The sequence below is a fragment of the Plectropomus leopardus genome, chromosome 14 (genome assembly GCF_026936395.1).
Source record: "Plectropomus leopardus strain MGB_pleo_1.0 chromosome 14, ASM2693639v1, whole genome shotgun sequence".
In the NCBI taxonomy this organism is placed as follows: domain Eukaryota; kingdom Metazoa; phylum Chordata; class Actinopteri; order Perciformes; family Serranidae; genus Plectropomus; species Plectropomus leopardus.
In genome coordinates this window covers 8,891,214-8,906,468 of record NC_142189.1, presented here as the reverse complement: position 1 = coordinate 8,906,468, position 15,255 = coordinate 8,891,214, and the positions used below count along the sequence as shown (strand labels likewise).

Here is a 15,255-nt window from a genome sequence, read left to right as displayed (position 1 = left end):
CTGCAGCGCTAGTGACGAAGATTTGTGATACCACAAAACGGTTTCGACAAATAAAGGCCTGTCTCAATTAGAGGCACGGTCTGGTTGCCATGCAGTTCATTTTAACAGATTTATTTTGGATGTATGAAAGTGGGTTGTTGGCAACCAGCTGGAGATAACATCAGTTATATACATTTATTTTTTTTTACATTTTTATATATATGGATATGCTACACACATGGTTGGCTTGGTACAATTCTCTACAAGTTAATCATTCAGTTTATTTTACTGAAACTGTGAGCGCCAAAGAAGAAGTTTTACCAACAGAGTGAACAAGAGAGACACTAAAAAGAGGTTTAAATAAACAATATTTCCTGTCTTTGCTGAGCAACAGTTTTACGTGAAAGGCATCAAACATCCGTCCCGTACAGACGCCCGTCAAGTTCAATGATTTAAGCAAATAATAGCAAGGGCTATTATTTGAAGTTCTACGGTGTTTGATCTTTTTTTAAAAAATTGCAACATGTGGCAAACTTTTCCATATTTTCTAAAATAATTTAAAGACCTATAAAGCCCTTAACTTCTAAAATGAACATTTTTTTTAAACAGGTGTGTCACTAAACACAAACAACGCTCATTAATCATTATTTTACACTCAATCAATAACCCCCCTATCACCCATATCACCAATGCTCACTCAGCTATACCCCAGTATGTTTGGTGCATCTTAAAATTACCTTTTTAAAAGAGACCGGAAACCTTTCGTCAGGTCCAATGCATGTAACTATTTTAATCAGAGCACAAAAATAATATAACTGGACATGTACAGTACTTACAGTTCACTTTTTTAAAGACACAAATCTGAATTTGGTTATAAATATGCATTTAATCGACCCGGTACATAGACATAAATCTCTAGTCCTGCTAGACAACATGAAAAATATTGTAGTTATGAAGCGTATTTTTAACACAATCTCATATTTGACTCATCTATGAATAAAGGCTGACTGGAGTTCATGCTGCAGGAAACTGTTCTCTGAGTGGTTCTTTATTAAACACTGACATCTACAGGCCGCCTCCCGAAATAAAGTCTCCTCGTCTCCTAACATCCATTTAAATACCTTTTTTTAATGTAAAAAAGTACCTAATTTATAAGTTAAGCTCAGTAAATGAACAGGACATCGTACATTTATTGTCCTTTTGACAATTTGTACACACAAATCCTGGTATCACAAAATATCTTCAGTAATACACTCGAAAATACAACGAAGCCAAAGATCTATTAAAAGACTCGTCATGACAGGTTATTAGATGTACAGATGTATTCAGCCACTAAGTAAAGCATTTATTGAAGCAAATTTTCCTCATATTATCAACGATGTGCCTAAAGACCTGAATGATGATGTTCACAGTGCCCTAAAAAAGCAGGTATGCACATGGTGTATCCTTGCAGTAAAAGTACTATTCGGTGTTGAGGTTTATATCATAGTATCGTTTCAGAAACAGACGGATGGAGAAGCTGAACATCTGAACCTGCACAAAATCAGAGAGGACATTTTTCTTTTTTTTGTACAAAAACAAATCAATAGCATGATTAAAATAACATACAAGTGCAAAGTTTTGCCTTTAAAGCTTGATTGCGTGTTTTTTTAAAACAGTTTAATATTGACCAATCTCAAAGGGAATCACTGCTACAGTACTTTTTGACACGCTTCAGTGACGATATGACACGGACATGACAAGAATGAATGAAAATTGAGAATTACTGACAGGAATCGAAGCAGTAGCACATGCATGATGGTGACAAAGATGATGATGATGATGATGATGATGATGATGATGATGATGATGATGATGATGATGATGATGCCTGAAGTGGCAGGTTAGCTTAAGCGCTGGATGTCATCTCTTATAACTTGTGTACGCTAAAGAATCAGTTTCCATCATAAAAGCATCACACTAAAACCAAATAAATCCAAAACACTCATGTTGCTGCTTAAGAGTCTTTGAGCAGATAAAACATTATTTTTTTTATGACTTGTACCCAGCTTTGGTTTTATGTGGTCAGGGTTTGAGATTTGGGTGTTTATGATGCTCCTAGCATCAAACATTTGATTTAAAAACTGTCATTTCTATTTCCAGAGACAATGTCCCAGTTATTTTGGGTAATCAACACACCACACTGTGATTTTTTTCCCATTGAAATTACCACAGAAATGAAAACTGTTGACAGTATATTATTGTTTGTTTTTGAAATTTGAGTGAAACTGTCTCTTAAACCCCACATCATATCTGTATATATTTAAGTTTATATAAACCTGGATGATTACACTTAAAAGCACTGTTTACACTTTACAATGTTAATTATACAAAATTGAATATAATTTCTGCTCTGGTAAGCTCACTTTTTTAACCCCCCACCATCAGTGGTTATATTTTTAAACTTACGCGGCCGTATTTAAACGATCTAAAGCTCCTGGTCTAAAGTGCACAGCGCAGCTGCAGTGATGCATAAGCTGAGCACAAAGTAAGGTGCAAGAGGCAAAGGGATGATATTTAGTGTCTCAACCAATCAAAGGTGTGTTTTGGGCGTAACATGTATTCAACCAATCACTGTCATCTCCCATTCCTTTTAAAAGCCGTCTGTATCTGCACCTGCTGCGTTGCTATTTACTCAACAAACTGGACGAGCGAGCAGTTTTCTGCTGCAGTGAGAGCAGTGATGTCACTACAGCAAATACCGTGGGACATTTAAGCAGCAAAACTAAAAACTCTGGTTAGAAACTTGACAAAGGAAACAGAGTTTAACGTTTAGCTTCTGAAATAATCAGTGAAGTTACACTGCTCTTGAGCCTAAAGGAAGCTCTGCTCTGCAATGTTCACATTTTTGAGAATGTTAATATTTTCCTTGTTAATGATGCTTTATTTTACCCTCTCGCAACCCGTCAGCACGCCTGTGTGTGTGTAACAAGAGGAGTGTAAGCTCATCGTGAACCTGCCATTGTAGGAGCGACTTACTATCTTAACAATGTGCCCTTTAAATAACAGACAAATACTGTGCTTGACGGCGTGATACTGTGTTAGAAATATGCCAAGAGTACGCCTGAACTCATTTCACAACCTTCACACCACTGGGTGCGCAGCTGGGCGCAAGTACATTAGCCACTTACACAACACGGGAGCTGGCCGTAAAAGTGACAACAGAGATGGTCTGAAACAGGCAATCACAGTTGCACTGCGCTGAGCGTTGCTTTGCACCAAGTGTTCTACAGGGAACCGTCTTTAGCCCCAAAAGACGCTGAAGTGCCAAAGTGACATCACTTAAAGCAATTTATCTTTACCTTATTACCTCCCTAAAACCCTGAAACTCACTTTGACGCATTAATCAGTAGTGTTCCCCATTAAAATCAGCCCTGTTACAATTTTACTCCTCTTTGTGTGTTTGTTTTCCTCCTAAGCAATCATTTCTAGCTCCTAAAATCATCCAGGTTCCACTGGCGACTGCACAAGTAACACTCAGGGCACAAGAACTCCTAATTGGAAATTACTGCTTAAAAGGATCACGTTATTACGGATCATTGTGGAGAGCCGCGTGTTTCTGCAGCACCAGCAGACGTTTGGTCACTTCAGCACCGCGGACAGCTCCACAAGATCCAAGTTAAAAGTTGACCCGAATAAAACCACTCTAATCACAACATCTGGAGTGATCACTTTCACAGACAACACATAGACAAAAGCACCTCAATCAAAGGCTGTGCTTTCAGAGCAGGATGTCACTTTTTTATGTCTTTAGCACACACACACTCGACTCCACTGACAGAAGCACACAGGATGATCCAAAGTCCAATCCTTCGACTATTAAATGCACAACAGCAGTCACTGGTTTATGCAAACCGGTTCAAACGATCAGCCCTCTCACTAATGCTGCAGAAAGGTGCAAATGTTTAGCTTATCAGGCGGCGTGCTTTCAACATTAACTCAGAGAGAAACAAAAAGAGGAAGCACACAAAGGAACTTTAGTCGAATTTCCAGGGAACCAACGAACAAAAATGTATCAAAGACAAAAGGACGTCAAATCAAAACTGGCCTCCCTCCCTTCCTCGTCTCCTCCTCATAGTGGCACACTGAACAAGTCGTTCATCAAAGGGGGGGAAACCTAGTTTTAAAAATCTGCCCCCGAGAGACGCTGCTACTAAACCAACCCTTTCCTGTGATACTCTGTTATTTTCCCTACAAAGAGAAGTGAGCTGGGTCCCACAGAGGCAGCGTGTGGAGTACGGTATTTTCTTTGGAACAAACAGAGCTGCAGCACATCAGCTAATAGAGCCTGGCTCCCAGAGGGGAGCTCGATATAGGACACTTTTCCTCTTCCTCCACTTGAGCTATTAATATACCCAAACAAAAGAAAAGAGGCTTAATGAGGCAGCAACGGGGAACTCATGCGAACTAAGTTAGATGAGAGCTTTGTAGTGTTCAGCTCCAAGGATTCCAGCTTTTCATATGAGCGACGGATTCTACTTCACCATTCCTACTGAGCCTAATGCTGAGAGCAAAAGTACAGTATGTGTACATCATATTACGCCCTTTTAAACATAATGTCTGGACCCATTTGGCAAGGTCTTTATGAAATGGCAAAAGCGAAAAGAGATGCATAGTTTTAAGCATGATAATGGGCTGGATACGGATATCATAGATCCCATAAAGGATCTGAAGAAACACACTGTTACAAAATGATCTGAGCTAAAAACATCGAACACATTTCACCAGCTGGACAAATAAAACAAAAACAGTGATATATATGAAGCATTTCTTTGCATATTTGCATGAAAGGAAAGATCTCATGCAGCTTAGAGCAGCTACCTTGAAGTTAATGCTTTGGTTCAGATTCAGAGTGCATTAAAATGGAAGAAGATGAGGGAGTGTGTTTAAATGCACACAGTCGTCCAACTAAGAATTTGTCTCCTGACTGAGCAGGAAGAAACTGCTTCGAGGCAGCTTCAACACACCAAACACAAATACCCCTGTACATATCAACAGAATACAGTATTACAACTACAGACTAACACATACTTGCAAAAAAACAATTAACAGAGCACTTACTCGCCTAACTATCCTGGCTAACACCAGCATTGTAACATCGGGACAAAGTACAATATTCAGGCTATTGTTAAAAGGGTTTTCTTTTTTGGTGTTTACGTCCAAACACCACAAACAGTAAAACTTCAAAGTCTCAAAATGTATCGAGGATATTCAAATGTGCAAGTAAACAAACTCACGTTAAATCAAGTGCCATAAAAACAAAGAAAACAAGAGGTTGATGTTTCAGTTTAAATCATGCACTGGGGACCTAATACTAGCCAGATATCTGCGTCAAAGTGAGAGCTGTCACACAGTGCAAAGATCACCATTTCAGTCATGCAGTACAACATGGGAAATAGAGCAAGGGACAGCGTCAAAAATAAAGTGTTTGAGGTTTGTCCTCAGAGACGTCTCGTAAAGGGAACATGTTTCGCAGTAATCTTTGGGTGGTGACACAAGGGGCAACTTTTTTGTTGCAGTATATTCAGGGTTCCCACTCAGGCTGAGAAATACGTCAGTCAAATTGGATTTGACTGTTCAATACGAATATCTTACAATTAGTTTTGTTTCCCATACAAAGTTTTACAGTCTCACAGTAAACAGGCTCTGTGGGACATTCAGTGTCACTGCAGCATTAACTTAATATAGTAGACAAACGAACGGTGCTAACAACAGGTTATAAATGTGCAACAACATGTTTTGCCGACACTTTATCAAACAAAAGCCAGAGACTGTATGTTTTAACTTGTTGATAGCTGTAAATTCACCACTTTTTCACCTCATGCTGCAGTCTCTCTCTTCCTCTGTGCCGCTGCCTACGTATCTGCAGCTGCACAGAGTAGCATGAAAGTCAAGAGCACTCACTCTGCAGCAAAATCTGGGGACCAAAACACTGAACAGAAAGAAAACGATTACTCGACTTGAAGTCATCCCAATTGACTGAAGGTCTCTAACTTTCAAGGTCTTAGGTCCCACACATTTTCATGGAGAAGATTTCAAAAGGTTTTCCATGAATTTTCAAGGACCCATGATAGTTTTTCTTTCTTGCCGAACTTGCGTGGCGTTTTTTTCAAACATATTTCACACTATACACGTTGCTTTTCTTGTACTGCATTCAGATGCCTCTCACAGGTATTTTGAGCTCTGAGCAAATTGGTTTGATTTCTTTTGAAAACAGAGAAAAAAGTCAATGAGAAACTTAACAAGAAATGTCCTGCAAATTGCAAGGATTCTGTAGTTTTAGTAAATTATGTTGAAAAAGTTATTACCATTATTACCATTTAGAAAATTTTCATGATTATATCTTTAAAATTATGTTACAGAATTATTACTTTTTAAGCACTTTTTACAGGTAATTTTCCATCATTTTTGCTAATGTTTTTGCACTTTTTACTTATCTGTTGCAAATTTTGGGGCATTTTTTTTTCTAATGATTTGCTCATTTCCTTTTTCCCTTTTTAAAGAAATTGATCTCATTTGCTCAAGTTTCAAAGGGTTAAAAATCCAATGACTTTTCTTTAGGAAAATGCAGTTGTTTAATTACATTTACCTTCTTTTCCAGGTTTTTCAGTGGGAACCCTGTCTATTGCATTAAAATGTCCACATGTATCACCACCTCTTAACTTATAGACTCAAACCTGTCTATTACCTGATTTAATTGCATTTTGGCACATTATCAAATCACTTCATCTCATCTGAAAAGGAAGCTGCCCTTTGGCATCTTCAGAAAACTCCTTAACGCATTCACCTCACACTAAGCTGATCACAATTTTCCGTTTGGGGCGTTCTGCTCAGTCCAATTGGTCATAGTGATAATGAGACAATTAAGTCTGTACCACACAAGGCAAATCAACTGCTGGGCTAAATACTGACTGGAAGGATCAGATTGTGTGGAACAGCAGCGAGTCTTGAAGTACTCCCACATCGGAGGCAAAAATGCGTCTAAATATAGCTCTTCTTGTACGGTCACATCCCCTCGGGAAGCAGTGCTCCCCGCACAACAAAAAAACACATATTTGGCTAAACGTATGACATCCACATTTGGTTGTTCCTATAAAAAGATGTTTACACTTTAACGCTTATTTTATTCCCATAAACAAGGATTTTTTGACCACTGGACACAGCTGCAGTTCCTAAAATTCACCAGCCTCCATAAATTATTCTCCAAGTCCAAAGGACTATTGGTCACATAACTTTGACGACCATTAACAATTAGCTAATGGTGTTAATCTCTTCTTGCCTATAACAGTCTTACAATGTGTACGTATCTGTGTCTCAATAACCTCTTTTGATGATTACAAAGATGAATGAACAACCATCTGACGACATAGAAACAGTCTTTTCAGCTGATAGGATAACACACACACACACACACACACACACACACACACACACACAAAATGTCTATTTTTTAAAGACTCACTGTATCCATTATTTCTTTTCAGATCAGTCTGAACCATAAATAAGTTAACAATATAGCTTATCATAAATAAATCTCAGTCTGTAAAATTCACATATAAATAGCCTGCTCCATCTTGCAGAGACTTCCCAGAAAAGAGAAGTGGACCCACATTTCGTTACTTTTCTTCTCTCCCTTTGACAATAAGATAAAAAGCATCCGTGATGTAAACACTGCGACTTTCCCTTTAAAACCTCTGGACAAAGACAGGTAAATGGAGCGGACAGAGAGAGAGAGAGAGAGAGAGAGAGAGAGCTGCGATCTTATGACGAGACTGAAGATGTCTCTCCGCTGTCTTTCTGGACCTGGGGCGGTAGAGCAGCCCTTTTCATTTTGGACACTGGTGACAACTTCTTCCTGGTCCAGTCCCTGATTGACACAGTCTGTGTGTGTGCAAGTGAGAAAAAAAGAGAAGGGATCGGCTATTGCTAGTGATGATTGATTGATATTGAGGTGACGGTTGCTGCTCCTGCTGCATGCTTGGTTTTGGAGACGTGCGGACGTCCATGCAATTGAGCCAGAGGCAGAGAGCTGCCCGGGACGGAGAGAAAAAGAAGAGAGCCGTCTCTACACTGGTCCGAGCCATCCCGCAGGTCACGAAACTGTCTGAATCTCCCTTTTTCCTCTCGCTGTCTCACTGTCCTTCTGAGAAGTGAAAGGCTGGATGCGCTGGTTGGTGCTCAGAGTCCGTTCCCAGGGCCCCGGGTGTGTTGACGGGCGTGCTGTTGGAGGGCTGCGGCTTGGTGTTGCCCTCTGGAAAATTCTTCTCCTGAGACTGGGAGGAGGAGGATGAGGAATGGGTACTCTCACTGGAACTGCTGCGGGTCTCTGTGCTGGTACTTGTCTTTTTCATCTTCCTCCTCTTGGCGAGCGGCGCTTTGTCCACCGTCTGCAGGCGGAAACCTTCCCGCTTACATTTGTTAAATGCCTGCGACAAAAAGAGGGGGATTGGTGAGGCACTTATTAGGTTTTCTCTCTCATTTTCAAAGGGAAGTACTGATCCAGCTCCTTGTCTCCTGGTACTCATCCCCATTCCTCAACTTCAGGGAATCTGCTGATACCGAGCACTAATCTTTAAGTGGTGCTTAAAAAGGGCTGATGCCAATTCAGCGCATCAGATCAGTGCATACCTGCATTTCCCTCATCTTTTCTGCAGTGTGTTGAACTACTTGCAACAAAATATGTTATCGAATGTGTTTTCATCAATAAAAAAATCAATTTTCAGGCGTGAAATACTGATCAACAACAACTGTTTTTACTATGGCTGCAACCAGAGATCATACTAATCGAATATTTTCCACCAGTGACTGAATTCTTTTAACAATGACTGAAAAAACTGAAAGCCACCTATCACTTTGACAGACAAACACACTGTAACGTACCTGCAAGTTTCCCACCCCTGTCCAGTTGGTGGTGTGTTCACATTGATTAGCTGGTAGATTTGACTTTGATCTTATGAGCATGACCTTGTTTTTCAGCTGGCTTTAGCCACAGCATATCACCTATATCTCTACATACCATTACAAAATGTCACAGCAGCTGAGTGTGTTGACATGGTTGGTGTCTCCGTTAATGTTTTCCTGACCCAGAGAATTACTGACCTAAATCTAAAAACAAGCATGCACTGCAGGTCACTTCTTACATTAAAGGTAGCTTTGACGTAAGTGTGGACGGAGGCAGTGGAGGAGCCGAGAATGTCCGGGGTCATGAGCGGGTTGGAGGACAGCTGGCTGTCGTCCTGCAGCCAGGCATTGTAACGCAGGCCGCACATCTTAATCCTCTTGTTTGGGTCGACCGTCAGCAGCTCTGCGGGAACAAGACGCAGATAATTACCTTTAGCGTTCAAAATAAACGAGTTAGGAGGTGAGCCGCATAGAGGAAGTGATTTCCTCTTCAGGTAGCTCAGTCACTGTGGGTGAAAAGTTCAAAGTTGGAATCCAAATGTAAACAAATGGGTAACAAAAATGGTAGATAATATCCAAACTTTGAAAAGATTCAATATTTTTGGACATGCTGTCACTCAAAAACAGGTATTTTCAAACAGACGCCAACTCTATAGACAACAACTAAAGTTCATAGTGTTTTCTAATGCTGTTTAGAATTATCACATACACCTACAACTGTAGAGGATTAAATTACAAAATAAAGCCACAGGTTCATTTTCATTGTGATCATCTGAGAAGGCGAGATGTCAGGTCTGGCAAGACCGACAAGCAGAAATACAATGTCCATGATCACATACAGAAATAAAAGAGACATAAAAGGACAACACTGAATTAGTTTTTGCATGGTCCCTATAATGACAGACTACTTACTAACCATTTCTTCAGAACTTGCTTACAATGTCTTTCTGCTTCTGTCAGTTTCAGAGACGCTGAAAGTTTATTCTGTTCAATTGCAGCCATATAGAAAAAGGCGTTTTTGCCCACTGAACTTTTAACTTTTAAATCTAAAAAGAACAAAATCTGTTGGACTGCATCTTGTTGAATGTTATCCCGCTAACATGAGCAAACTACTCGACCTCTGCATTGTGTTGGTTTTTTAGATGTAAATAAGATATTTTTTAACTCCTCCTCTTGACAGTTTAGCAGAGCATGGTATACACACTGCTATATATTTATCAAAATCACTCCACTGACAAGAGGTTAAGGTCATGCAGCTAGTGGTTGAAAACAAGCCACCAGTTCCTTCCTTACCTTGTATCAGGTCCTTGGCCTGCTGGGACACATTCCTCCAGGCCTCACCTTCAAAAGAGAAATCTCCTTGTTTGATTTTCTTCATAATTTCCTCAGCACTGGTGTGGGTCAGGCTCTTCTCCTGACACTGAAAAGGCACCTGACCGGACAGCATGGTGTACTGCAAACAGAGAGAAAAACAATGTGTTGTCAAAACACTATGAATCGAGTTTCAGGCTTAAATATCTACACTGTATATATAGAAAATAAACTTTTTTTTTCCTGTCAGTGCAGCACAGGAAATGTTTGTTTTTGTTAATCATGCTGCCTAAGATGAACTGGGGAAGTTAGTGTTAAAACATATCTGCTGTTGAAATAACAACATGCTTTAAAAGAGCTCTTGACCGATCACGACTGTCCACATTATTCCACTTTTATGTTGCATGTTGTTGACCGTGGTTGAACCAGCACTAAACAGAAGAGCGCTGTGTGCTCGGCTGAATGAACAGGATACTCTCACCTTGGCCTGCTTACGTCTGCCCTCAGATTTCTCATTAGAATGACAGTAGTTGGGAACAGCCCTTTTGGCAGTGGAGGATCTATCCTGATCTCTGCTTTTCTCTCTCCCTCCCACTCTGAGTCTGCTCACTTTGCTTCCAGGGCATTGTGCACACAGCTTGTCAGTAGCCATTTCATCAAAGCTCCATGAGGCACACTACTCCCATAACCCCCCAGGGGGCGTCGGTGCAAAACAACACTTGCACAGAGAGCCTAGACTCTGTACGGATGACTGGCCGAGTATAGAAATCTCTCTCCCAACTCTCCGCCCCCCCCGTGTGCCATCTCCTTCTCCTCTCTACCTCTTCTTTTAATTTTCCTCCTCTGCACAGAAAAAGGTTGAATTAGGATGACATTTCCGCTACCGGGAAGCAACGTTTCATATCAGCGTAGCCTTAACCAGCTCTGAGAGCCGGGCTGGTTGCTCTTCACTCTGTGGTGAGCGTTAAAACTGTGTCAGCTCACCACAGGATGCTGAAGGTTGCAGCGCTGAACAAGAGAGGAAGATGAATATCATGCAAATAAGATTAAACAGAACATGCACACACATGCATACATGCATGTGCCTATTCAAATGCATAAACCCCCCCAACACACGCACGCACGCACGCACGCACGCACGCACGCACGCACACACACACACACACACACACACACACACACGCACACACACACACACAGTGAGCCAATACTACAGCCAAAATCAGTAAAAATAACAGCTGATTGCTTAATCAGAATGGCCTGCAAATGTTTAAACCATAGCTGGATAACATCAACAAATCATCACTGTATGGAGCTCATGATTAAACATTAATTTGGTTTTAGAAATGCTTCGGTTACCATATTTATGAAAACAACTTTAAGTGGAGCTAGGAGCTGTGGATTTTAAAAACATTTTTATAATTGATACATTTACATAATCAGGTCACTTTGCCGGAGCATTGTGGAACGTGATAGTCTTCAGTAGGTCTGTTTTTGTTAACACATAATGATGCTCCTGAATATACCTAATCAAATATCTGTTATTTTATCCTGTTCCTGACTGAGCGGCATCAACGTCATCAAACTAAAAGTTCAATTTTGATGTGGGGTCACAAGTACCCTTAGTAACTTTTAACCTGAGCATGTAAAATATTTAAAAAATAATGTTAACATTCTGTGTTTGAATTATAAATTGTCACTATGTATGTCAGACATTCTAAAATATTTATACACTCTGGGATCAAAACATGAAATCCTGATACTCTCAACATACATTTTTGCTAGGCATGTCCTGATATATCTGGAGGGGCCAATATTCGCCTTGTTGACTGCCATCAGCCGATCAGCAAATAGGATGGCATTCGCTGATGGTAATGGCTAATGTTTTTCTGTTGTGTCACATCAATTTTGCGTAGACTAAAAAGCAAGGCTCGAGACTAACATTGTCCTGTTGTCTGTGGGACCTTTGGATCCTGTGAATTTACAGGAGGCAGTAAAGTCACCACTGACACATCAGGGGATGCACCCTATTGTTTCCCTAATAAAACTACATCGTGAACAACAAATCAGTGTTGACATCATCAGGAGCAGAGCGGGCTAACATTAGCTGTTAGAAGCTGGTGACCGTAAGTAACTCCTCACAGAGGCCGCACAATGAGTCACATTATGATGCAGTCAGGCTGTAGTCAGTAAAAACAAGTACTGGGCGAAGGTAAATTATAATGCTGTCATGATGTGTTCAAATGTAATCTTGTAAAATGTTGTTTTTGGTGAGAAACTTGAATAAATACAGTTGTTTGAAGGAGAAATTCGTTGATGTTTTCACAGCAATATAAAACTAGATATTAGAGAAGAGTATTACGGCATAAATAGTAGAAATGTGAAATAAAAATCATGTCTAAGAAAGGTATCTTAGAGATTGTTTTATTTGTTTGGCTGAATTTGTGCTCATTCAAATACATTGTAATGAATGGCTGAATAACCTTTAAACAGTTTTTTGTACAGTGTGTACGTTATTGTTACCTCGGCACAAAAGGAGGAGTAAAGAACAACAAAAACAAAATAAACAAAAAACGATAAAAACATTGTTATAAGCTAACAGCCAAATGGTTATTTTAAACATTTGTATCTGCCCAGAATTTCAAAGACAATGTCTCGAATTTTTACAGATATGGATACATTTGTCAACATCAGTGACACATTATCCATCATCATGATGAACATGGCCATCGATGGATGTTTTTATTTATTGATTTAAGTATTTCTTAAGTGAGTAATTATTGTGATAGTTTATAAAGATGCACCAAATTCCAATTCCAAAATAATGCTCTAAATGTACTTCCTAAATCGCATAAATTGTGTACTCAAAGTTATACATTTTAAGCAGAGAAAGCAGGTAAATGTCAACATTTTAAAAACTGTAACCAGTAATTGTTTGGTATTTTCTTCACTTGATAACTTAATCAGTTATCAAAATGGTGACAGGCTGATTTAAAATTGGTTAATTGATCACTTGTTCTGCATTAAGTGAATGTTTCATTTACTTTGTAGAAAGAAACTACTGTACATTTTCTTTCCGGTCATTATGTTTACAATTTCTGTTCAAATTGCCACAAATTAAAACACTTATGCTGAGTAACAGCCAAATGCCTCCAAGTAGGTTAATGTTGAGTTGAATAATGAATGATTCTCCATCAATTGAAACCACACACACACGCTCCTCCCACACCCACTTACCAGAATGACCCCCAGACTCCACAGGTCACAGGACTCATCGTAGCCGTCATACTTGAGTATCTCCGGTGCTGCGTACTGCAGGGTGAAGCAGGGAGTCTTCAGGAGCTGATTGTCTGGTGGTTTGAGGCGAGCAAAGCCAAAGTCTATGATTTTTATCTCGGAGTTCTCACTCTCGTCTGTGAAGAGCAGGTTCTGTGAAGCAATTGGAGACACGGACAGCAATCATTTCTTTCTGCTCTGCAAAAATGGTCCACTCGAGAGCTTACTAAATTGGACATCAAGACTTGGCTGACCAGCTGCTTTTGACCCTCGTTGGGGTCAAACAATTTTACTCTTGTTTTGCAGAAGATTACAGAGTCAGAGTAACAATACGACAGATCATACAAAGTTTAGAAAAACACAGTAATTCTGTTTAAAAGCTTATGGTCCAGTGTTTCTGCGTTCACCACAGAAACACAAATTATGTTCAAATAGAAAAGAATTTCAGCCAACAGTCCTGCTGAGTGTTATGTCCAATACCTCCGGTTTAAGGTCCCTGTGCACCACTCCTACGTCATGCATGTGACTGACAGCCGACACCAGTTTTCGCATGATGCGGCTGGCCTCTGTTTCGCTGAAATGTTGCTTTCTGCGGATCCTCTCCAGCAGCTCCCCTCCACCGAGCAACTCCAGAACCAGGTATGTGTGGAGCTACAGCAAACACACACACACACACACACAGAGAATATATTTACAGGGTTCATGCACATTTCTACCTATAAATGTCAATGACTTTGAGGTAAATTTTCATGACCATAAATTCTCTGAAATGTCCTTGGATAATTTACTACGGCTGCCACTTGAGAGCTGAAGGTTTGAATCATCAATCGAGGAACCCCTTCAAAGCAAGCAGTCTTTTTTTTTTTCCAGTCAGTGTACTTAAGGGGATGTTTCGTTCCCCGGATTTAGCTCCAGAGTGAGCGCATCCTGCTTTCACGCTGCTCTCATGCACAGACAGCTATGGACTCAGACCCAGGGTGAGTCTGAGTGAGAAGAAAACAGCTGCCTGGAGGAAGAGAGGCTTAGTCTGGTTCAGCTCCAAGATAATCGTCATCTTCTGCCTTCTGCTCAGAAGTGGCGAACTGGAGCACCAAGAAGCTCACCTGGGAGAGCAGGCGGCCCCTGTAGGCTATGTCCTTGCTGCAGCAGCCACGGGTTCGAGTCCAACCTCAGTCTTACCCTCACTCTTCACCCTTTCACTCTAATCATCTGTCCTATTACATAACTCTATAAAGCCTAAAAAATAATCTTAAAAAAAATAAATTAAAGAAATTGTGATTTTACAGCTCACAGCAACTTATCAAACCAAAGCCAGAAACTATTGTGTTAACTAATGTTGACAAAAAATTGTGTTACACTTTTCAAATCTGTTATTTGTGTAGTTAGCCTGCATTAGCTTGGAGGGCTAACTTGGCTTGTTTACTTTATAATGTGAACACCAATGTCACCCTGACCATCCCGCCAAACCCAGTTAAAATTCTCAAACTCTCTATAAAAAAAGGGCCAATCAAATATTTGTATTGAACAGGCAAATCTAATTTGACTTGACCCATAATATTTATCTTCTCACCAACCTCTGTTACTCCCGACCTTTATTCTCTGTGAGGCTGCCCCTTAAAAGTCAAAGACTCAGATCATCAGTTGCAGATGTCAAATAATCAACTGAGACTGCTTCAAGTCAAGCAGTCATTTTTTTTCTGTGCAGTGTACGACTGGGGACGTTTTGGCCCTCAGATTTTGCTGAGGAGT

At 40.1% G+C, this 15,255-nt stretch overlaps 1 protein-coding gene across 1 annotated transcript in view; it reads right to left on the bottom strand.

Moving 5' to 3' along the window:
* Window positions 1–739: 739 nt before the first annotated feature.
* rps6ka5 (ribosomal protein S6 kinase A5) overlaps window positions 740–15,255 on the bottom strand; it is a 30,242-nt gene continuing 15,726 nt past the window's right edge. The window contains exons 13-17 of the mRNA XM_042500819.2: window positions 13,987–14,157; window positions 13,468–13,659; window positions 10,213–10,372; window positions 9,159–9,322; window positions 740–8,444 (exon numbers count right to left, since the gene is read on the bottom strand). Of these exons, the coding sequence (XP_042356753.1) occupies window positions 8,151–8,444; window positions 9,159–9,322; window positions 10,213–10,372; window positions 13,468–13,659; window positions 13,987–14,157 (981 nt within the window). The 3' untranslated portion in view covers window positions 740–8,150. The remainder of the gene's footprint in view (window positions 8,445–9,158; window positions 9,323–10,212; window positions 10,373–13,467; window positions 13,660–13,986; window positions 14,158–15,255) is intronic.